Source organism: Echeneis naucrates, chromosome 8 (genome assembly GCF_900963305.1).
Source record: "Echeneis naucrates chromosome 8, fEcheNa1.1, whole genome shotgun sequence".
Classification (NCBI taxonomy): domain Eukaryota; kingdom Metazoa; phylum Chordata; class Actinopteri; order Carangiformes; family Echeneidae; genus Echeneis; species Echeneis naucrates.
Window position 1 is genome coordinate 13,888,954 of NC_042518.1, and position 24,128 is coordinate 13,913,081.

The following is a 24,128-nucleotide window of genomic DNA, read 5'->3' on the forward strand; positions in this document are numbered from 1 at the left end:
CCTCACAGTGTGCGTTTGAAGCAGGAAATGAAGTGACATGGCAGAGGCATCACATCATGAAATGATGTGTGACGGTGTAGCTTCTGCTCCGCTCCAATGAGCATGGACCTTCTTTTGGAAAGACATTTTGACTTCTCTTTCCATCTTTAAAGGTGATCTGTCATTTTGGGTATTCAACTGAAATGTCTTCTAGAAAAAAATAAAATAAAATAAAAAAAATCTCAGTTTGAGCTTTATAGGCATTGGAGGCGATTTTTCAACATTACTGCTGTAAAAAATTAGCAGAGCTCATGATCAGAATTGTTTTTAAAGGAAGCACTTAACCTCCTATAGGACATAAAGACAGGATTGGACTACTTTTAGTCCTGTTTGCTACCTAAAAAATACACTTTTGTTTATCTCACAGTAAGATCAAGATGCGTTATTCAAACTGTGAACGGCAGTGCGCCAACAATCTGTGTGTAAAACCCTGAAATGGCACATGATGAAAAACGTATGAATCACGGTGATCCTTTAAAAATAAAATATGGTACAGCTCAATTGCAATATTGGAGACTGAGGATGTTAACTGGCGTAGTGCCCCACAGACAGAACCTCCCACCGAGGACAATGAGTCACCTAAAATATCACATTTAATGGGGCAGTGAACTGTAATGCTGAGAAGCCAGATCATTGGACTGCAGCTGGAAACAAATTTAAACAGCTCTCTATCCAGGAAGTTACTGTGGTACCCAGGGACAAGCTCAGTGGAACATTTACAAGTTTTGATCAAGAACTCTTATTCTCCGTGGACGGCACACCAGCCCGACAACCATGTCACCTGTTCAACACACATTTGAACATACGCTGCCACCTAATGGGCAGTCATTGTCTTGTAAGTCACAAGGTCTTTGCGAGCCCTGAATCTTGGATTGGATCTTGGTTTTAATTGTGTTGATGTGGACTGAGGTCATTTCTGAAGGAAATTGCTTTAGTCAAAAACAAAACAAAAACAACAAAAAACTTAAAGTCAAAACAGATTACTGTGGAATAGCACAATCACGTTTTGGTTTCGCATGTTTAGCCCAGAAAGGTGAGCTGAGGCTGATGTTTTGTTTTTTGCTTTTTGCTGATTTGCTACATGTAGTGTCAGGGGATATTTCATTCATTCATTCATTCATTATCCGTTTCCGGGTCACAGGAGGGGCTGCACCTTGTGCTGCACATACATGACAGCTTTGATCTGACCGCAGTGACCAGAGTTTAATTCCAAACCTATGCTGCTATCAGAATAAAACAGAAAAATGGTTTCCAAATCAAAAACTCTCAACGAGGAATAAAAATATAAGAAATATTACATTGAAAATTAATGACTATGAGTGAGCAAAAACACAATTCTTGTGCTTACAGTCTATTATTATCACTAATAACAATTCTAATGATACAGAGAGCTCGCTGTGGCACAAAAATACTATCTTGGATGACCCTTTAAATCCCTTAAAAGTCATTCTGTGTAGATCACCATTCATCTGCTTTCACCTGGCCTCATCTCATCAGCATCCAATTGATGTTTACCTTCAGTTTGAAGCCCCACTTTCCTGCAGAGGGGCTTCCTCTCAGCAAATAGAGCTTCCTCTGTGTCTGAAACCAGAGAGGTCAGCATTCCCGGGCCCAGGCCTCAAATAGAGACTGAATTCTTGCAGAAATAGTCCAGATTCCCGCTGGGAGTGAAAACCTATCCTCTGTTCCTGGGTAGCTGCCTCCCTCAAGGTGGACAATCAGTGTCTTTGTGAAGCCAGGCTGATGCCTACATGCCGAGCCCAGAGCAGGTCCACCCTGCAGCCCCTCAGTCCTGATGTCTGAGCTGTGCAAATGGTCTGCCTTGCTGTGGAAGCACTGGATTATTTCGATTATTGAAACCAACTAACATGGTTGAGGATGAATAAATATCATCCTATTCTATGATGGATTATCAGAGCTATGTGAGTTTTCTTGGTTGATTATGGATGTTCAGAAACTTCAGTCTCTAAGTGGATTTAATACCTCGGATAAATCACCACCACCGCCGGCAACAACAAGGAGGCTCGACCAGCTGAGAGGTATGCCACGCTGTTTCTCTTTTCTGTTTCTGACATGGTGCCCAGTTAAAGCTGCTTAGGTTACATGTACAATATTTTTATATCAGAAAGAATCATTTTTGGCTGATCATTCTTAGAAAACAACAACGTTGATGAAGAAGATGAAAGCTCAGACAAGATTAGAAATAAAAGGTTGCCTCTCGTCGGTTTTTTGCTATAAACACGTTCAAGCCACAAGGCCTGATTTTAGCTCTGTTTCCCCTTTCCACGCACTCATACTCTTTGTCTCGGTTTGGATCAGACACTTCTATACAACAAGACATTTCTGGGATTTTTCTTTGCACATTCTATCACTGTAGAGTTGGTCAGAGTCCTGTGAGTCAGGGAATTAGGCATGATTCAATGTTAGACCACTTAACATGCTTTATTTCAGCATTCAAAATAATTAAAAACATCTCAATTTATTATACATATACAAAATAGGTACAGATCCTTGTGGTGTTTTTGTGTCTGCCTTCTCTCACAAACTTTTTGCTGATGGCTCTCTTTCTGTGCATTTTGTTAAAAATCTCCAATCTTCCTTTTGAAAATTGCACACGAACAACAAGAAACAAAACCACAACAAGAGTGTGGATGAAGCGATCTGGGGAGAATTTTGGATGACAGCAAAGCGGACAGCAGGGTTGAAACATGAAAAACCAAAAATGTGAGTTAGAGAGCTAGAGATTCACTGCCAAGGCTGAAAGCAGAAGAAGTCTGTCTCATTCTGGACACCAAGACTACAAACTGTGGTATCATTTTAGCACCAAGGAGGCCCTGCCATGTCAGAGTGGCCACAACACTACAGAACAGGGCAGTCACACTGGATGGGCAGGAAACCTCAAAGAAAGATTAGCACCTTAGGTTCTAGCTGTTTCGGCTTCTGCTAAAGTGTCAGTAAACCTAAACTACCCCCCACCGACCACCACAACCACTGCAGACACTTCTCAAACACAGGGCCCTTTTTTTTTTTTAGCTGGTATTCCTTGCTTTCTGAGGTAGCCATAGGATTTCTTTTTTTTTTTTTTTTGTCTTTCAAAAAGGAGTTTTAAACCCATGTTTCTCTGCTGGTGGTTTTAATGTGACTTTTGTTAAAGAAAAAAAGGATGGAAAGAGAGAAACAAGCATGAGGCATCGACAACAAACAAATCACAACAGCTACAACATCAACAGATGAGGAAGAAGGTGTTACCAGCCTTGTCTGGGGTGGGTGGGGGAGGGGGAGAAAGAGGGTTCAGGGCAGAACAACAGAGACAAACATGGCTGTCAGTTTCACCGTTTATTCATCAACACCTGAAACGTGGTACAAAGCAATTGGGTTCTGTCTGTTGGGACTGTCCTTTCATTCCTCTCACCGCAGTGGTGTATAAAAATACAAAAGTCACCTGTGTGTGTAAACTCCAGAGAGGCCTGGTTTGGCTGGATGAAGAGGGGAAGTAAATTTTTTTACACTTTACAGAAGCATATATTATTTTCTTGTTGCCAGTGAAACAAAATGTCTTCTCTACAGGCTCCTTGGTGTTGGTGATGGTAAAAAAAAAAAGGTTTAAAAAAAAAAAAATCAGAGTCAGAAATAAAAGAAAAAGTAGTGGTCCCAAACACGATGATGCAGACACTGCCACATCACCGTCATCTTGTTGAAGTGCAGGTTTTAGGCAAAATGGACCATCGGGAACAACAGCCGAATGGAAACTTGTTGAATCAGGGTTGGATTTTTCAGAAAAATGGCATTAGAAGAACGTTTTGGTGGATTTTTTTCTTTTAAAGGAGAGATGACTGCTAGAAAAAATAAAACACACTCACACACACAACAACAATTTCAAGTCCAGATTTCTCTTTTTACAAGAAACAGACGGGTCCAACTTCAATGCCAAACTCTTGGTCTGGAGCACCAACGTCCATAGGAGCGATATCAATGATGGGCAGGCGAGATGTTTTCGATGTCTTGTAGTCGATGACTGTCTTGCCCCATGTACCGGTGTGTGACTGGAGGGACAGAAGATGAATGGGAAGTTTGAGTCAATATTGTAAAAGGCCACTGCATATAACACTGGACATGTTGCCTGAAACCTTTAACTTGTCTTGCAGCACATGAACTGCAAGACAAGCTAAAGCAGCTGGAATACACACAATCCTCAATTGCTTTGCTCAAAAACATTGAGTGGAAAACAACCTTTTTGTGACCTCTGATATGTAATTCCTCAAATCAATGAAAGATTGAATGAATGAAAAATTGCTTACCGTGCATCCATCCTCCAGGACGCTGTAGGTGAAGCGGCTGTTGCCCTCGGCTCTGATCTCGATCTCATTGGAGCCCTGGAGAAGCAGGGCCTTCTTGAGGTTGCCAGCGGTGGCGTCCATGTAAGCGACGCTGTTCTTGCAGTGATAGGTGACGTTCTGGGATGCCTCAGTGGACATGAGACGCAGGAAGGTCAGCTGGATGTTGACATCCTCAGGCTGAGAGCCCTCGCTGCCATACTCGAACTGTATAGAAATGAGGAGAGAGTAGTTAGAGATCAGAATTGTCAGGGCAAAAGAAGCAGAATAAAATGAATGAGTTGAGGAATAGATGAGAAACAGAGGGGCGCAGTTCAGTAAGAATGGGAGAAATGAGATGGAGCTGGAAGTCGACGTAAGAGAGAGCAAAGAAGGATTGAGCCCATTGGTAAGGTAAAGGTGACTGGAAAGAAAGGATCTGGAAGTGGGAGCTCAGAATAAGACTCAGAATGGCAGGTTCAGCAAATTTACCTGGAAGCCGTCGTTCATGGCCTCGCCGAACCAGACGTGCTTCTTCTCCTTGATGTTCTTGCTGACGTACCAGTTCTTCTTGGCAACCTCGGGTTGAGTTGGGGTTACGCAGGTCTCTCCAGTCTCCATGTTGCAGTAGACCTTGATGGCATCCTGAGTGCAGCCCTGGTCAGGGTCAATCCAGTACTCGCCTGATGAACAAGGAAAGGAAAAACTCAGAACTTTCTTTTGCAGACAATTTCCCCAATCCTAAATCTATCAACATCTATCTATTGTTCAATGTCTAGTACCCATTCTACTTCCTCTGAAGGTTACCAAAACTTCACAAAGGGCCATTCAACTTTTCTATAGCTGTATCAAAAGGACTCACCGCTCTTCCAGTCAGGGTGGCACATCTTGAGGTCACGGCAGGTTCTGGCGGGGTTCTTGCGGGTACCGTCGGGGCTGCGGATCTGCTCAATCTGCTGGCTGAGGCTCTTCAGAGTGGTGTCCACTTCCAGATCACGGTCGCGGAGAACGTTAGCATCATCAGCACGGAACATGCGGAAGGGATCGGGGGCCTTCTCTTGTGGCTGGGCGATGAAGCCAAGATCGAATCCACCACCAGGGGCACCAGGTGCTCCAGGAGGACCAGGAGGTCCAGGAGGACCCTGGCAGAAGAGAAGTAAGGAAAGAGTAGAAAGGGAAAATTGGTTAAGTGCAGTCCATTTGTCACCACAGCCAGAATTCATGAATTGGGAGACACATGATAACCTAACATAACTCAGTGGATGTTAGGAATCAGACTTACAGCGGGTCCCATCTCTCCAGAACGTCCACGAGGTCCAGGAGGTCCAGTGGGGCCAGGCAGACCACTCATTCCATCCTTACCAGGAGAACCGGCAGATCCAGCAGGGCCCTGAAAACATGAAAGAGGAAAACCTTAAAGTATCTAAAAGTCAAAGTCCAACCAAACACTTTCACTTTCAGAAAGTAACAAAAAAAAAAAAATGAAGAATAAAACTCCTCTAAGCAGATGCGTATTAACTCACTCTAGGTCCAGTGGGTCCAGCAGCACCAGCAGGTCCCTGCTCTCCGGATGGTCCCTTTAGGTTCACAAACGAGACAATTGGTTAGAGGTATACTGTACATTATGTACAGGTTGTAACCAGTATTTGTGAGCTCAATTGTAAAATAACATACAGAGGGTCCAGGGGGTCCCTGCATGCCAGTGAATCCTCTGTGTCCCTTCATGCCTCTCTCTCCAGCCTCTCCGGTCTCACCCTTGTCTCCACGAAGTCCAGCGGCTCCCTGTTAGGATGAAGAAGGGGTTGTACAATTTAGGGTTTTATTATTTATTTATTTTTGGATGGTGTTCTATGTTTTATAGTAATGCTGAGGTTGTCACTTACAGCAGGGCCACGAGGTCCAGCAGGGCCAGCAGGGCCAGAAATACCAGCAGGTCCCTGAAATGTAGAAAAATCAGTTTGGTTGAGTCACAGTGAAAGGCAACAGTGACTATTATTGGTAGCTACATTACATCAACTTGGAAATAGACAATTGGTGAAAAGACCAGGAGAGTAACTGCCAACAAAAATAATCAGGGTTGCTTCATCACTTACAGTCTCTCCACGGTCACCAGTCTTTCCAGCGGGTCCAACGGGTCCAGGGGCACCAGGGGGTCCAGGGGCACCGGGGGCTCCACCTGGGCCAGTCTCTCCACGGTCTCCCTGAAATTCAAAGAATATAATTTCATTTCATCTGCTGTAGTCATCACCATGAATTGTCGTGTGTTAGTAGAAGGCCTCTGTTTAAAAAATGAGAAGATAAAACCAAATATCATTGCGTTGGGTATACAGAAACTTTGCAGTGTCTGTAGTGTGGAGTGACCGCAGTACATCTTCTAGGTGGAGCTAATATGCTAATATGGTAATAATGACTTCTGCTCCAGTGGTTGCCTCGGGTCAACTGAATTGAGTCTTCTAAAGCTAATCGTATGGCACAGACTGAAAGTAAGGACGAAATTTAACAATAAACTAGCGATGTGATGCTCTTCACTGAGGGATAAACTCACCTTGGGTCCAGCGGCTCCATCGCGACCAGCGGCTCCCTCGTTACCGGGGGTTCCCTAGAACAAACACATACACAAGGTTAACTGATTAATGAAGACTTACATGGCTGGCCTATACATAGCAGCATACACGAAACAGATATTCATGGATTTTCTTGGTTGCAATTGCTTCTACATACCTCACGTCCAGGCTCTCCAGGGGCTCCAGCCAGTCCAGGGGGTCCCATAGGTCCAGGAGGTCCACGCTCACCACCAGGGCCAGCAGATCCCTGCTTTCCAGTCTCTCCCTGTGAGTGGCAGCATCAATTAGTTTTCGTATAATAATCTTGATAACTTCTCTAACTGAACTTCGTTTGCACAGGCAGCATATATGAAGTCGGTAATTACACTTACATTGCACTACTTCAAAATCCTTTTTTTTTTTTTTTTTTGTCTCATCAAAACTCCTAGAAGTGGTTCTTAAACTTCCTTATTCTGGTTTTGGGTCCTAAACCTTGTGTTGGCTCAACTAAATACATTTGGATTTACTTTTCTGGTTTCATCAGATACATTGCACATTTGTAGCCTTTAAGTTGAGCAAAATGATCATCTCACAGCAGGTCCAGGCATGCCAGGGAAACCTCTCTCTCCTCTCTGTCCAGGCAGACCAACGATACCACGTGCTCCAGCAATACCCTGAGGTCCAGGCAGACCACCAGCTCCCTGCAGGCGGCAACATAGTGAATGAAAGAGAAATTGGTTAGACTTCAACTAGAATGGCTGAATTGATAGTAAACAAGATCTAAACTAGTTGTAGTCAGTGAAGATGAAATCTCTATTTCATCAATCATTTGATTCCACGATAACCTGAAGAAGTGGCTCAATCTAGTCACATTACAGTCTGTTCTGAAGATTTTGTGTGTGTGTGGGGGGGACTTACAGGGGCACCATCAGCACCAGGGCTACCCTTCTCTCCAGATGGTCCTGGGGGTCCAGCAGCACCAATCTCACCAGTGCGACCGGCAGGTCCAGTCTCACCACGGTTTCCTTTGGGTCCCTCCTTGCCACTTGGTCCAGGGGGTCCGGGAGGTCCAGAGTTACCCTGTGGGGGGTTAATGGTAAGATCAAACAGCAAGAGCAACAGGACGTGCAAATAACATTAGAGAAATACTTACAGAGGGGCCGGGAGGTCCAACCCTGCCAGCTGCACCAGGGAAGCCAGTAGCACCCTAAAGAGAGAGACAGAGGTCCATTAGCTGAATGATGGCACTGCTTGAAATGAAGTCAGGCAGGTTGGTAAAAAGGTAAATGTTATAGAGGAAAAGAAGGACAAAGTAGAAGAAGAGTGGTGACTTACAGGAGGTCCAGCAGGTCCGCGGGCTCCCTTGGCACCAGTGTTTCCAACTGGACCCTGAAAGGACAAAACATAGTATCAGTCAACATGGGAGCCCCAGTAGCAGGCAATGCAGTCGGTTACTTAAGGTTGTTGCATTGGCTGCGCAGGAAAGAGGTGAGTGTAAGTTTACAAACCTGAGGTCCAGGGGCACCGGTAGCTCCAGCAGCACCAGGGGGACCAGCATCACCCTTAGCACCAGTTTCTCCAACCTCTCCCTTAGCACCAGGCTGTCCATCAGCACCCTGAAATGGAAAGGTTGTGTGTGGTGAGACATTTAATTTCTCAGAAAATTCATGTAAAGCAAAAATCAACCATGGTAAGGAGAAAATCATGGAGAAAATTACTTACAGGAGGTCCAGCGAATCCAGCAGGTCCAGGTGGTCCAGACTCTCCACGCTCACCCTAGGGATGAGGAGGAAGAAGAAGAGTCAATTAATGATTCGAAGGTTGAAGTGTCAAGTAGCTAAAGCACCAAGTGAGCTGAAGGATCATTTTCTGCTTGTGAGAGAGACAGAAATAACCTGTACTTACAGGGGCTCCACGAGCTCCAGCAGGTCCAACAGCTCCAGCAGGACCAGGCTCTCCCTTGTCTCCGGTGGCCCCAGCAGGTCCAGGAAGTCCAATGGGTCCAGTCAAACCACGGGCACCATCTTTACCGGGAGCTCCATCAACACCCTTAGCACCTTGGTCACCCTAGTAATTGAATAGTCAGAGGAGTTAGGGTGTGGAGGAAATGAGCATACATCAAGTCCTGTAATGGACTGGGAACATTTTGTAGTAATTACAGTGAAAGTCAGATCTGTTATACCTGAAAATATTGCTTGTGTACTCATGTACACTTGTGTATAAAGTTACTTTCTCCTGGGAATAATAGAAACAATGCTGAAATGGCTTACTCTGTCTCCCCTCAGTCCTGGAAGTCCAGCAGCACCGCGCTCACCAGGCATTCCCTGCAGTCCAGGAGGACCCTGAGCTCCGGGTGCACCAGGGGCACCAGCATCTCCCTGAGGAAGAAGAATGAAGAAGATAAGAAGGTTTAAAAGAGAGAAGGAGAAAAAAGGACATGGATTCATTTCTTTCAACATCAGAGATGGCTTACCTTAGCGCCTTCGTTTCCACCAGCTCCGGGGGATCCACGAGCACCAGCAGGTCCCATAGGTCCAGGGGCACCACGCTCACCGGGGAATCCTCTGTCACCCTGAAGGGAAGGCACAACAAAAACTCAGGTAAGTCAAAGATGGAGGGCAGATGGAGGGGGGCTTTCCTTGGGTGACCCTAGTGGAAGTTCTTGTTTTTACTACACTATATCCACAGCTAGCCAGCATCCATTCAGCATTAGCCTGTTATTAGCTAGCAGTTTTGTCATACTCACATCAGTATGCTTGTTTATTGTTGGCTAGTTAGCAAGCTAACTGTTCTTTGCTAACAGTGTTTTGACTATCTCACAGTGACCTACATTTTAAACCAACTTTTTATTTTCCTTTCACTGCAACTGCTTTATCCATGGAAGAATACTGCTGACTAACTGTGAATGATAACTTGACTAATTGTGAATGTGAGAACAATGAGTGACTTACTCTAGATCCAGCAGCTCCAGAGGGTCCGGCCTCACCAGGCAGACCCTAGATAAATGTAGAAATAGAGGGAAAGGCGATGAATTAATTCATGAATTCACAAGAACGCATCATGATATTTTGGTTAATCATAACTTAGTTGGTACCTGCTCTCCGGGCTTGCCAGTCTCACCAATGGCACCCTGAGGTCCTGGAAGACCCTGGAAACCAGGAGCTCCAGCAGCTCCCTGCTCTCCTCTCTCACCAGCAGGTCCCTGAAGAAGAGGAAGAGAGGGACTGTGAGAGCAAACAGATGACCGGAAGAAATGTGCTGTGTTTGTACGATTCGCTGGCCATAGTGACCTGCAGTTTCTAGGGAAGGCCATTGGGCGTAGAAGGGGGTGCTACAACTGAGCATGCTGCTAATGTGGGCTTGCTTCACATGTGTATGTTTTACTTACAGCAGGTCCAGCGGGACCAGGAGCACCAACATCACCGTCCTTTCCAGGGGCACCCTGGGTAGAAAGACAGCAAGCTTTTAGACACAAAGGCTTGAAACACAACCTTAAAATAGTTGAGTAGAGTAGAGTCAAAGATTAGTACATTGTAGAAAACTTACAACGGGGCCAGTGGGTCCCATCACTCCTCTCTCACCGGACTTTCCAGCCTCACCCTACAGGCAGGATCAGAAAAATAATATCATCAGAGATGTGTCGACCATTTCATCAGTAGAAGTAACTCAGTAACTCATAAATATCTGATGAAAGATACTGTGCGGCTGTTGATGTTGATGGCGTAGATTACTCACAGCGGCTCCCTTGGGTCCAGGGAATCCCATGACTCCGGGCTGGCCTCTTGCTCCAACAGATCCGGGAGGTCCTGGGCGGCCATCTTGTCCAGGGGCTCCCTGTGAAGGAAGATTAATACTGATTTGTTTAATTCCATTCAAAATCCAGGAGTTTTGATAAGATTAATTTTACTTCATTGAACTTACAGAGGGTCCAAGCTTGCCATCAGCTCCAGGGCTTCCAGGACTACCAGTCATACCCTATGTGTCAGAGTTCAGAGGTCAGACAGGATTGTGGGCAGTGGGTAGATAATGTTGCTGACAATTAATTGACAGATAGTCACCTTAGCTCCAGGCAGACCGGGCTCACCAGTGCGGCCAGGCTCGCCGGTGGCACCTTTAGGTCCAGCAACACCAGGGCCACCACGCTCACCAGTGGCACCCTATAAAGGGGGAGGGAAAAAAATTATTAAATGTTGAAAGCCACGTTGAGTTTTATTGAAAATTTTCTTCCACATCTAAAAAGCAAATTTGAAAGATGTTTCAAATGCATGCATGTTGCTCACTTTGGGTCCAGCAGCACCATCAGAACCAGGGAAACCACGACCACCAGGGGCACCCTGTAGGAAGAATTAAGAACATCTTACTTAGTCCTAAAAGTAAAAGCCAAAACAGTCACATTTAGACAGGCATACTTTTATCCATGCAATGAAGCATGTACTTTGGTAATCTTAACCCAATCTGTGATCTTTGACAACCTTCACTCTTAATGTCAAATTAACACGAAATAGTCTGAAGTCCATTAAGTGATCACTTTGAGGCACTGTGGGCTTGTTCTGTAGCATCTGTTAGTTACCTCTTACATGACTACCCCCTAGTGGCACAGTGCTACTATGCAACCCAGAGTTTAATTCTTTTTATATTTTCCTTTTCTATTTGAGCCATTTTCTCTATTATTATTATAGATATTTTGCCTCATGTCATTTTTTTTTTTTTTGCATTTTGAATCCAAGCAGAGGAATATGCATTCCAATTTCCCCTGAAGTGAATATTTTTTATCATGTTAAATTAGGCCTACAGTTGCAGGAAAGATGTAAATACTTTGTTGATACCACGAGAGAATCACTATTCAGATTACTTTAAAATCAAGCTGAATAATTAACAATTGGGGCACATAAAATAAATGTGACTTGTGATCCTTTTTGCCCATTTAGCCAAACATTTGAAAAAGAAATGATTTTAATAAATTGTGTGCAATGTATACAGTAAGAATGCAGCTCTACCTCTCCCCCTCAACGTTAAATGCAGTAAAAGAATAGTATATGTGAATATATAATATAATACAGTGAGAATGAGGTAAGATACATACACGCTCTCCAGGAGGTCCACGGACTCCTGCAGCACCAGGCTCTCCTCTGGCTCCTCTCTTGCCTTCCTCACCAGAGGGTCCTGGGGGTCCTTGAACTCCTGGGGCACCCTGGAGAACACACACATGGACAGTATGATCACGTGTGTAAATGTGAGACAACTATACTTTCTGCTTAATGCTGACTGTGGCGAACTTACAGCTTCTCCCTTGGCACCAGCCTCTCCCTTAGCTCCGGAGGCACCAACCTCACCCTGAGGGAAACAAGCAAATAAGAAAACATATATGAACAAGAGAAAGCAAAAAACAATTTAAAAACAAATAATGTTAATCATCTCAACAGGGAAAATAAATGGAACATATCTTGACAACAGATAAATAAAAACATAGGAGACAAAAACAAAACAAACACAAAATATAAACAAAGTTGTTGACAACAACAACAAAAACAAACAAAGCTGTTCACAACAACAACAAAAGCTCTGAAGGAAAACTGACCTAACACATGTTATGCATACTTATACTCCAATGTCTTTGGACAGAAGATATTTTCTTATCCACCAGCAGGGACAGATTTAAGAAAGTGGTATTTTGGTGTTGGCTAGTTATTAGAGAGCTTTACTCACAGTGTTACCCTTGGGTCCAGGGGCACCACCAGCACCCTGTGGTCCTGGGGGTCCACGGGGTCCGGGGAAGCCGGGAGCTCCAGCAACTCCAGCAGCACCCTGCAGGGGACAGCACACAGCAACAGTCAAATCATGCTGTACTGTCTTCGCAGCGAGGAGTCCAATCAGCAGCTAAACTACCTATTAAAACACTCGCCATGGCAGCTTTGTAAGTGCCATGCTCAGTGTTTTGCCAAGCAGGGATTCAAACCTTCAACCCTGACATGCCTTTATGAAAAGTGTTGAGGGCTATACTCACAGGGGTTCCCTTAGCTCCAGGGGCTCCATCAGTTCCGGGGTTTCCCTGAAAGGAAGAAAGATGAGAAAGATTTTTGTAAACAATTGCTGACATACTACAATCACAGCAATACTGAATGCATTATTGTTAATGCTTACAGCAGGTCCGGCAGGGCCAGCAGGTCCAGGGTTTCCAGGCTCACCACGGGCTCCAGCGGGGCCCTCAGATCCACGAGCACCCTGAGCTCCAGCGTCTCCCTGGTAGAGGAAAAACAAAGTATAGCGCTTAGGACTTAGAAGGAGGATTTGTTTAAAAAAAAAAAAAAAACCTAAGCCAAAACATCAACCAAAACTAAAGCTGAAACCAACTCATAGTGATATTTTACATTATCATTTAAGTCCATCAGATTCATCCATGGACAATGGTAGAGATCGAAAAGTTAGTGCCAGTGGATGTCAAAAGATAATTATTTACACTATAAAACCACTATATACAGGGAACATGTAGTCTACAAATAGGCCAGAGGAGGCCAAAATAAGGGCCAACTACCTGCCTGCCTAACTCTAACCACAAGAGGAAATAGAAGATGAGGAAGATTAATAAATTAAGAGTGTTAAGTATTATTGCTATAGATCAGTTGAGGCTTGTACCTTGGCTCCGGGGCCACCAGGGAATCCAGGGGGTCCAGCAGGGCCAGTGGGACCCTGAGAAGAAAAAACAAAACAAGGAAATTCAGAGAAATGTTGCAGTATCATCTGGTTTCATTTCAGTGGAGAACACAGCTAAATTAGTCTGACGTGCCTAATTTTTGAACACTGGATACATTTACACCTTTGCAAAAAATAAAATTTAGGTTCTTAAATAAAACAAGCTTAATGTGATTTAAGTTGGATGACTCATATTGCAATATTATAGGGCTTATATTGTGTTTTTACTTGGTGATTTGGTGACGTGGACAGCAAGAATCATTGGCCATTATAAATTCAAGAATGCTAAGCAGAGGACAGTTTCAGGTTCCTGGAAGTTTACTATAAAAACTGAAGATTGTTTGACTGTTCTGTTTGAGAAAAAGTAAAGATTTAGAGAAAGACAGACTTACAGGAGGACCAGCAGCACCAGCAGCACCATCGTTACCACGAGCTCCCTGTGGAGGAGTAAGAAACATGGTTGGCTGATATGTTCATACCACCGACATAGTGAATGTAGAAGTCAGATGTGTGTGTCGACTCACAGCAGCTCCAGCAGCACCAGTACGGCCTCTCTCACCAGGCAGACCACGAGGTCCCTGAGAAAGAGAGAGACGGGCTCAGCAGGCTATACTATAAGCTGGCATCAACTGCAACAGACAGCGAAGCCATGGTGGTGGCTACAAGAACGGGATGTTTGTTTTACTCACCATGGCACCGGGGGTTCCATTCTCACCAGAAGATCCAGCCTCTCCCTAAACATATGTAAAGACACAGGCAGATGAGGGGATGATACACACAGACACATACAAAAACTAACTCCAAGAAGCTAATAACTAGCCAATATGGCTGCTACATGCTAATGGCTATGACTCATTTGTCCGAGTTCAAGTGTGTTAGCAAGTCATTAGAGTAGATTTGCTCTTAAAGACAATATATTTACAACATAATACTACTGGTTGTAAGGTCAGTTTTAGGTATGAAAGCCAGAACATCATCTGCAGCTCCAGTTTTAACTTGTGTTGCAAATGTACTCGCTGTGGTACCCCATTAACCCCATTATTACTCAACTAACTGTCTATTACTATTACTGCTCCTATTGCACCTGCTTCTGCTGCTTCTATTGCAGTACCACTCTGCTAGATGTTCATAAGTGATAATGCTACAAAGAGCATGAAAATGAAGAGGCAGTCACCTTGGGGCCAGCAGGGCCGGTGTCTCCCTTAGCACCGTCCAGACCACTGAATCCCTAAAGACAGAAGGAGACATACAGTTATCCCACACTAGGCCACAGGTGACCCTGTATTGCTGATTTGTAGTTTGTTGATGGTTGCTGATGAAGTATTGACTCACTCTGTGTCCCTTGATTCCGGGCAGACCAGGGGTTCCTGGGAAACCACGAGCTCCCTGAGAGAAAGAAAAGACAGAATTTACTCTGTCAGCTATATTTATTGATTTTTTCTTTCATTATATCACTAAGAATCTTGTTGCCATGGGAACTTACCTGTGGGCCAGAAGGTCCGCGCTCACCTGCACGGCCAGGCTTGCCAGACTCACCCTGAGAGAGAGAGAGAGAGAGAGAGGTGGAGAAAGGTTGATGAGCGGAGGTATAAAGTCATTCTGCAATCTAAAGGGTGAAGCAAATCCAGCAGACTTACATCCTCTCCGTTCTTTCCAGGAGGACCTGCAGGGCCACGGGGACCCATGGGACCCTGTTGAAAAAGACACAAATTTAGACAATAGCTCTTGACTAGGGAGGTGCTGTGTGAGTGTGTAGTTGTTTTCCCCTCTTCTAAATACTCACAGAAGCTCCAGGCTCTCCAGACTCACCAGGGGGGCCAGTGAATCCCTGAGGTCCCTGTAGGGGGAGACAGAAACACCTTTACTATACTGGTGTCTGTGTTTTGGGAAGAGGCACATGCATATGTGACACGTCAAACGGTAGCTGTCTGTCTGCCTGTCTGTCAGAGTGGCATCTTTGCAGCATGGCTATATCAGCTGGTAGTGATGAGAACAGCTGAATACTCCTCCCTCTGCCTGGCAGGACCCACATTCACTGACTTCTAACAGGAAGCATCCGTGTGTATTTAAAATGAGTCCTTAATTTCCATAACATCTTCAATAGTCTCCTGGTCCAACCTGCTGCATCAGTGTGTGAGTGTGTGTGAGTGTCAGTCCAAATTAGCTTGTATGTGTTTATTAAGCTCTATTTGTTAAAATTGTGAATTTCAGAATCTTGAAAATGAGATGGACCATCTCAAGGGGCTATCCTTGTAAATAAAGAATAAAAAGAATACAGAATCTAAAAGCTTCCATTGGCTTTGGTGTTGAGGAGACTTTTCCTATAGTCAGGAGTGTAGGCCAAAGGTGCTGTTCCACTCTTTTTTTCTATTTTTTCCAATCATAGTATGTACCTGACCACTGGATCCCCAGCTGTGGTAGCTTAACTAATTAGCAATGGCTGATGGACTGACTGATTCTGTGGGGGGAGACTCATATACCCTCAGGATATGTGTAAACCCATGTAAAAACATCTGCAGCTGATGTCAACATATCTTCATATCTATTCATGTGTTTCCATTCTCCCTGTATACAGTAGGGTCGCCTGTAAAATTCGCTTTGTGCTCAGGCTGTACGCAGGAAGAAGCAGATTGTTTATTTGCAGTTTATTATTGATTAAAAACCTTTTTACTTCAATCTCTGTGATCTAAAATATGAATATCTAATATATATATATATAATATATATAATATAAGAAAATATGGCTTTTGTGGAAGAAAGGTTGATGCCACTGCCGCGCCAACTGTCATGTCATGAGGATGAGGTAACACATACTGCCCCTTCTCTCTACTCCTCTACCCTAACAGCTTTCAATGTGGGGCTTAGGGAGGCAGAAGTCATGTACTTACGCTAGCACCAGCGGGTCCAGGGGGTCCACGGGGTCCCATTGGTCCCTGTCAATCAAACAAAGACAAGCTCAGACCCTGCATCGCCATGAGGCACATGGGACTGATGAAGTTTATATTCATGTGTGTGTATGTGTGTACCATGGGTCCGGGCACGGGCATGGAAGGAGATTTCTCATCATAGCCACCAGACATCTGAGGGGAGAAGTTCTGGAAAAAAACAAACAGAGACAGACACATTTGTCACATATAAAAAGCATTTTGAATTATTCAAATGCATAGAATGTATTGTGTGGGAGTGTCAGAGTTTCGCTTTGAAATGCACACCATGGTACAAATAAAATGCCTACTAGGTTCTTTTGTTGCTGAATATTACACCAGATATATGCCAGTTTTGGACTACGGCTTGTGTTTATTCAATCTTCAGTTTTTCGGTTTTTGAAATGTGACTTGAAAAAAAAAAATCCATCTGGCAGATTTTGGAATCTGTCAGGTGGATCTGGTGTCATAGTGTATATAGATGTGCTGCTATTAGTTTCAAATAGATCTATGTGTCCAACTCTGTCCTCAGTTTCCTCCTGTGTTCCAACATGTCCCATCATAATTCTTGTCATGGTTCCTGTGAGACTCATCACCTGACCTTTGACCCCATCGTGGTTCTTTCAATTGGTAGAGCTGTTTGGAAGGTGATGTAAATCTAAACTAAAGCTTGATTCATCTACTAAATTAAATGGAGGGCAATGTCAGTATTTAGCTAGTTGTGAAGCTCTATATGTAGAGGGTGTATTACACTGAGAATGAAAGATTAGCCTTGAAATGTTAGCTCAGGAGATTGAGAGTGGGTGTGCTAGTCTCGTGTGCTAATCAATGATAAACTGAAGCATAATACCTGAGATTATATTGTGAGCCTCTAGTTTAGCACAACAATATGAGGCTTGCTGATAGGAAATTCCTCTCAATGTAAATTCAGCTCTTTAAATTGGTTAACAGCTCAGACATGCACCAAGAGCATCTCTGAACTCTTCCCTGGGTCATGAAGATGATGAAATTGTCTACCTGTATTAGCCCCCAGCACTCTGTTCACGGGTACCTTTTGTTGCCAAATAACAGCACAGAGAGAAGCTCTGAGGTGCTGTTCATTTAAGCTCAGGTAATTATGGGTATTGGGTTATGCCAAGAAAAACAAAACTCATTTTGTTGATTTTTTATTTTTTTTTTGCTTTGTTTTTGTTTCTGTTTTACTTCATCCCAACACCAAAAAAAAGAATTTGGATTTGTTGGCATTAGAAAGTTGACAGAACATCATTGCTCTGACCAATGAAAGAGATACATGGATGAGTAATGTGACTTTTGTTTTACCCGACCAAAGCCACGGTTGGTAGGCTGCTGGTTTGGACTTAGACAAGTCAAACTGAAAAGTAATGAGAAAGAAATTCCTGACAACTTACTCCACCGAGGCCAGGGGGTCCAGGGGGGCCAGGAGGTCCAGGCTGACCGGGCTGGCCGGGGATACCATCCCTACCAGGGGGGCCGGGAAGACCCTGCAGGTGGGGAACAAAGAAAGAGAAAGGGTCAGGTTCAAGAGTCAGAATTTAAGGGTCCCCCTTGATGCATGTAAAGAGATAGGTTTCATTTGTTTAACCCGGGATCACAGCCTGTGACATCATCAGAGCAAATCTGGGTGTATAGCATTTGGTTTCCTGTGTCTTAACAGGCTCACTGTGATGACGAAAGCGCAGTTAAACTTCGATATGCAGTTTAGCTGCCTGCAAGAATGACCATGTGACCAACTCGGAAGGATTAGTAGACATCATGCGACATGAGGATGCCGGAAGTGGGTAAGCACAGTCAATTTGTTCTCTGTAGAATAACATCATTATCATGTATTCATGTATATTCCTGTCTAGGGAATAAATCGCTGTATTCAATTCTACATTGCAATTCAGATGATAGCCATCTTTAGCCTTCAGATCAAACTTGGCAGCTAAGCATGAGATTACTGTGCAGGTCAACCAAATGCAGTAATGCATAAGCAGGTTGAATGATAAAATTTAGGCAGACGTGGTATCAACACTGCCAAATGTGAAAATATTGCCATAGCATTTTATGTATTACGACTGAAGAGTTTATGTCACTTCACCCAGAGTCTCTGGTGTTTGATTTCTTTATCTTGATTCATCTGTGTTAAAGATTGCTTCAACAAAGCAAATCTGTAACTTCCCACTTATCTACAAATAACTTCTCCATAAGTCTGCAGGTTTCAACTTGAAGCCCTGACATGTTTTCACCCACTTGTAATTTCACTGCTCTCAGCTATCAACAAACCCCTTCAAAGCTGCTTTCACTCATGTCACTGATCTAAGGTGATGCCTTTAAGCAAAAGACTTAAAGTGGAAGTAACACAGAACTTCAGTGCTGCTTTAAACAAATACATGGGTGCTGTTTATCACAAGAGAATTGTTTCAAAGAAGAAACTATCACTAAATATGATGGCGAAGTAAGTAGTTAGACCTGATGCCATCTGGACCAATGGCCAATAGCTGGCCATACTTAATTCTTTGATTTCTTATATCTCAGTGAGGTTTTTTAAATTCTGGACTGGGCTAAAGGACCCTTGTCCTGTCTTTCTAGTAGGTTTTGTCACTTCAGCTGCTGCCGCTCCAACATGAATCATCAGTAGTGGACCTCAAATGAACCAACTAGCCAAAAACCAAAGACCCAGAGCTGAATCATGGCAGAAAGAGCGTCTGAACTTACTCTATCTCCCTTGGGTCCGCGCTCTCCCTTGGGTCCCTGGATAAAAAAAATAAAAAGGTATGTCAAAGTGTGACCAGGTTTGATAAACACAGATCCTCAGAATATGATGCATCTGATCTGATCAGTAAAGTGATTCTCTGTCGATCACGGTCCATTCCCCAATAACGGATGTATTAAACATCACTTACGGACATAGCTATAGTCATATGCTACAATCATGCATCAAACAGTCATCAATGACATTGCAATCCACATTTATATCAAATCAGTGAAGCACATTTTGTGATTTGATTACACCATTTTAGTGATTGGTCAATAAAGTAATCAATATTTACCTCAACTTGAGACTCCTGGAAGCCTGCGGAGTAAAACACAACAAAAGCCTTTTAGGAAAATCTTTTACATGTCAAATACAGTCTTTATATGCTCAAAATACATCCTGATCGATGACTGAATCAATGTGAGAATTGATTTAATACGGGGGGAGGGTAAGGAGGTCATGAAGGGCAGGTGCAATACCATCGTCGGGGCAGATGGGGCAGCACTCGTCGTGAGGGATGACGGGGTTGGGGCAGTCTGTTGTGTCCTCGCAGATGACCTCATCGCACATCACCGTGCCGCTGTCACACACACAGATCTGGCATGGCTCTGGTTTCCACACATCCCGGTCCGCAAACACCTGGCCGTCCAGGGTGCAGCTCCCGCCCGTGCCTGTGGGGGTAGGGGGGGCAGATGAGACACCTGAGCACACACACACACACACACACACACACTTGCGCACCGCAGACTGTAGGTGCACATCAATAACAGTCTACGGGTCTAGATGAAGGTAGATCAGCAAAGAAGAAATTATTGAAAATACTAATTCAAACGTGAAATAATTACAAACATAAAAAGGAAATACTGAAATACTAACGTAAACGTCAATTCATTCATTTGATTATTTACTAAAATGTTCAAAGCTACAAATCAAGAAAATAAACTTTGTGTATTCTGCTGTCTATATATTAGTAACGTGGCCCACTGATTACCTTATGTTATACTTGCAAGCCTATATTTTCATTCTTATAGCACTTATGATTTAAAAGGATAATAGAAAATTTCCACACAGGAAGAGAAGTGACATGTTCAAATAAACGGTATGAAAGATAAAAACGACAGGTTTGAAAAGTGGCTGTTGGACAAGTTAGACAGGAACTGAGAAGGAGGCCATGCTGAGGTCACCAGAAGTGTCTGGATGCAGGTCAATGCGTCATCACACACGGTCAGTCGCCGTGACATTTCCCTTCAACAGCAGTAACAAGTCGTGTTCCCTCTGCTTCAAACAAGCAAGTCACATTTTCCAAGCTGACCTCCATCAGTGCTGCTGCTGGTGCTGCTGCTGCTAGTCAGGCCAAGCTGGGCCTCCTACTTGGGCTGATCAGTGTCCCAGCATGCCAAGGTGCTGAGCTCAGGGAGAACGGGCAGTGGCAGCAGCAGCAACAGCAGCAGACGGTCGGTTTGGCAGCAGCCAGTGGAAACAGTCCACATGTGTTTGCAATTAAAAGGAACAAAAAAAGAGTGGAAAGAATAAAGAGAAGGAGGAGGGAAAAGAGGAGGGGGATGGGGGGGGGGGACGTGGCGGCCAGATGTGTCTGCAAGTGGTGAGAGGAGCCTCCAGGTGGCGCTGCGACACAGTGCAGAGGGTCAAAGCACATCTGCTTCAAATAGACAGGCAAGACGGCAGACAGCTGGGCCCTTTCCAGAGGAGAGGAACATCTGGAAAAATAGGATCTCTGCTCCTTGGTTCTTGTTTCCAGAACTGAGCCTGTGAGACTGATTGCCTTTGTCCTCTACCAGGAGGAAAATGTTTGTGTCTAAGGCCCAGCAGGGGCCTTTGTTCCTCTCGTCCTTTCTACCCTCTGTCATGTATTTTTACACAGATCAGACTTATAGCACCTTTAAACTCCGGCATTAAGTGGAAACTTCAGGCTGGATGTTTCCAACAGACAAGACTATGGCTCTCTCCCAGTTTCTCTGTTTCCTCCCTATGTGACTCTCCCTCGCTCACCTGGCCAACTCACCACTTGGCCTCGGGCAGTGAATTACTCTGCCACATCAATCAGACCTGTGGGAAGCTTCTCCCCAATCTGGAAGCAGCCTGATCCTCTCCGGCTGCGGATGATGCACAAAAGCCAAATTTTGCAGCCTTAGGTCTAAAAATACTTTGTTCACTATTGTTTGAGGTTGAGATAAACTTCTGGGAGGGGTGGGGTACAGGGTGCCTGACTGATTAACAACCAAGGATGGAAAATAAACAGTTTTGCTTAATTTTTTTTTTTTTCATCTCTTTTGAGGTTCAAATCTGATAAAATTTCTTTTTTTTGTGTGTGTGTCCATTAGAAAATCTTGCCTGGGGGAGAGCCTTAAAAACTTGCAGCAACTCGCTCTGCATGCATAAGGGGGAGGTGGGGGTTAGAGAGACATAGACAAACACAAGGAGAGGGGGAGAGAGAGGCCTTCCTGAGATGCCCATCGCATTACGCACACACTGCACTGTCTCAACTACGGCACAACTGCATTATCTGTCTGTCTGTCTATATATCTGTCTATCAGGAGACAATAGGGCAGCACACATCAAAGTTCCTATTTCTAGTTTTTTCTTTGTTCTCGCCTCTGTCTAGATCTCAGCAGCTGTCCACCCACGAAGAGAAAATCCACTTTCAAAAACCATAAAAAAAAAGAAGAAAAAAAAAAGGGTTGAGAAGCTCCAGTAAAGTGATGAAACTTACGGTCGTCCTCGCCCTGCGCTCTGACCAGGAGCACTGCTGCGCTGAGCAGCAGCGCCAGCCGCAAATCCACAAAGCTGAACATGTCTAGATGCCACTAGACATGTAGACTCTTTGAGGCAAGAGAGGAAAAAAGTTGGGGGTGTTTTCTCTTTCTGCTACACTCCACTCATACACGGGTGTTTGGGGCAGGGTCCGCTTGTCTGTTCACAGTCCTCCTGACCCCAGCAGAAAACTCCCTACTGCCTACACTCACTTTCCACCAGGGTTTTTATATGGGAGCCTGAAGAACTGGGAGGTGCTGGGGACTGGACCGACTGGGGACGCACCCTCATTATCCCGCTGCTGTTGCTCACGTTTAGGGAAGACAAGAATGGACCCCTCCTTCAAAGAGAAAAAAAAAAAGTTCAGAAGAGAGAAAAAGAAGAAGAAGGAGGAAGGAAGGAAAAAAAGCAGGTCCCTCCTTCCATAATTCCAAGAGTTTCAGTTTGGATCTGAGAGAGACAAGGGGGGGCTGAGCAGGAGGAAACCTGATCCTGAAGAGCATCAGAGGGTCGGAGGAGGATCTCCTTCTCCAGCAGTACAGGAGCTTGATCCAGATTTTATTTCTAGTCCTGGTCTACTTCCTGGTTCGCTTTGATTTCTTGGATTTTCTGAGCAGTTCTACTTCTTGTTCAGGTCTTGTTCACACCTTATTGCCTCTGGAGGTTGTGGCGGCTTTGCTTAAAGTAAAGTTTGGGTTTAAATGTTTTTGTTTTTTTTTTTGGGGTGGGGGTGCAGATGTCTCACAGAAGTTTTGTTTATCTAGTGTGTTTCTATGGTTTCAGCTGTCAGTGTTAATATGTCTTTCATTTGAACATCACTACAGGCTTACAGCTGTTTGGCTTAGTTTGTCCTTTAGCCTGCCTGGTCTTTGTTTTTGTATTGCTAATCCAGTCCGGATCAAGATGGAGGGCCCATCTCAGGTTTTGTTCATGTACAGTTGTCTATAGTTTGCCTTTCTAAATTATTGTTTATCGTATTACAATCGCCAATATAGACAGCTCATTAATGAAACAATTCACAATTTAGTGTTTGAAAACACAAGATTAACACACAAACTCAATTGGTCATAATATTAATTTAACATCAGCTAGTTAGCTTGGTGAATGATATTAGAAAATGGGAATGTAAGGAGATGTTGCATTGTGGGAAGTGTAGGAGCATTTGACCATTCCTGCGCATGCTCAACCTTTATGAAAGTACAATGATTAATCAGTCAGTGACGGAATGTCCCTTTTATTCACACCTCACAGTCCATGGTTCCCAAAGTGCTTTCCCTAATGGCTCCTAGAACTTGCTGTGTGATGGGATTGCTTTCGTCGTAGGACTGATTTAGACACAACTCAGATCTTTATCAGTGAGTCACCAACACTGTGTCTGGCACTCTTATGTTTAATTGTGCTGTCGAGGTCTGTTCTTTCAGGTCTCAGATCTGAGATGCCTCGTACAGACCAGACCCGGTATGTGTCACAGGAGATCTCATAATGTAGCCACCTCTATGATGATGTTAGTACTTAGCTGTCTGCTGGTTAGGCTACCAAGGCAGAGATGCTGCGACATATGAGGAACATTAATGAATTCAGCATCACACTTTTGCAACATTGTCAGCGCAAGATCTGATTTTTCAGCAGAACCAGACACATTATATTTATAAAGAAGATGCCAAAGGGACAGAACAGCTTCATCACCGACATTTCTGTCTGAGGCCCAGCAGTGGCTTGCTAATGCCGTTTGCAAGGCTTTAATGTATAAAACGGGCAAATTTTGCTTTCAAACACACACTCCGACATGACATGACATGATGAAAATGCTCCTTAATCCCATAATATGAAAACATTATATCAATGAACCTACAGTTGGTTTTATCGTCCTCAGACTTCGCCAGTTGTGATTTTCCTTTGATGGAGCTGTAAGAGGTGTTTATTCCAGAATTAACATGCTCACAAGATATGAGAAATATTTTGTGTCCAGAGGTGACAACAGAAGCATCTCATTGAGAATATTCATATACATATAGATAGATGTATATGTATATCTAAATGTTTTATTTCTTTCTTTCTCTACAGATTTCTAAGCATCTTTCTAACTAAT

The 24,128-nt window shown here is 44.0% G+C and overlaps 1 protein-coding gene across 1 annotated transcript; it reads right to left on the reverse strand.

Annotated features, from left to right (window-relative positions):
- Positions 1 to 3,040: 3,040 nt before the first annotated feature.
- On the reverse strand, positions 3,041 to 22,244 carry col1a1a (collagen, type I, alpha 1a). The gene is made up of 49 exons (XM_029509567.1): positions 21,999 to 22,244; positions 19,747 to 19,938; positions 19,563 to 19,585; positions 19,228 to 19,263; positions 17,919 to 18,011; positions 16,612 to 16,680; positions 16,474 to 16,518; positions 15,369 to 15,422; positions 15,223 to 15,276; positions 15,069 to 15,122; positions 14,918 to 14,971; positions 14,760 to 14,813; positions 14,275 to 14,319; positions 14,110 to 14,163; positions 13,978 to 14,022; positions 13,529 to 13,582; positions 13,037 to 13,135; positions 12,900 to 12,944; positions 12,602 to 12,700; positions 12,176 to 12,229; positions 11,979 to 12,086; positions 11,176 to 11,229; positions 10,954 to 11,052; positions 10,817 to 10,870; positions 10,631 to 10,729; positions 10,442 to 10,495; positions 10,284 to 10,337; positions 9,990 to 10,097; positions 9,847 to 9,891; positions 9,369 to 9,467; positions 9,166 to 9,273; positions 8,801 to 8,962; positions 8,618 to 8,671; positions 8,404 to 8,511; positions 8,231 to 8,284; positions 8,049 to 8,102; positions 7,814 to 7,975; positions 7,489 to 7,596; positions 7,074 to 7,181; positions 6,898 to 6,951; positions 6,446 to 6,553; positions 6,236 to 6,289; positions 6,027 to 6,134; positions 5,876 to 5,929; positions 5,635 to 5,742; positions 5,215 to 5,494; positions 4,845 to 5,035; positions 4,338 to 4,580; positions 3,041 to 4,082 (listed from the first exon to the last, which is right to left on the reverse strand). Exons 1-49 carry the CDS (start codon positions 22,078 to 22,080, stop codon positions 3,936 to 3,938), a joined length of 4,344 nt encoding a protein of 1,447 aa, XP_029365427.1. The 5' UTR covers positions 22,081 to 22,244; the 3' UTR covers positions 3,041 to 3,935.
- Between the last annotated feature and the right edge of the window lie 1,884 nt (positions 22,245 to 24,128).

Bases quoted from the DNA above. Each gene is read 5' to 3' on its own strand.
- col1a1a (XM_029509567.1), bottom strand. From the start codon at position 22,080: ATGTTCAGCTTTGTGGATTTGCGGCTGGCGCTGCTGCTCAGCGCAGCA. The intron at 16,519-16,611 runs GTACACACATAC...TTTGATTGACAG, and splicing joins TGCCCGTGCCCGGACCCATG to GGACCAATGGGACCCCGTGG. The intron at 10,871-10,953 runs GTGACTATCTGT...TCTGACACATAG, and splicing joins CCGGTCTGCCTGGAGCTAAG to GGTATGACTGGTAGTCCTGG.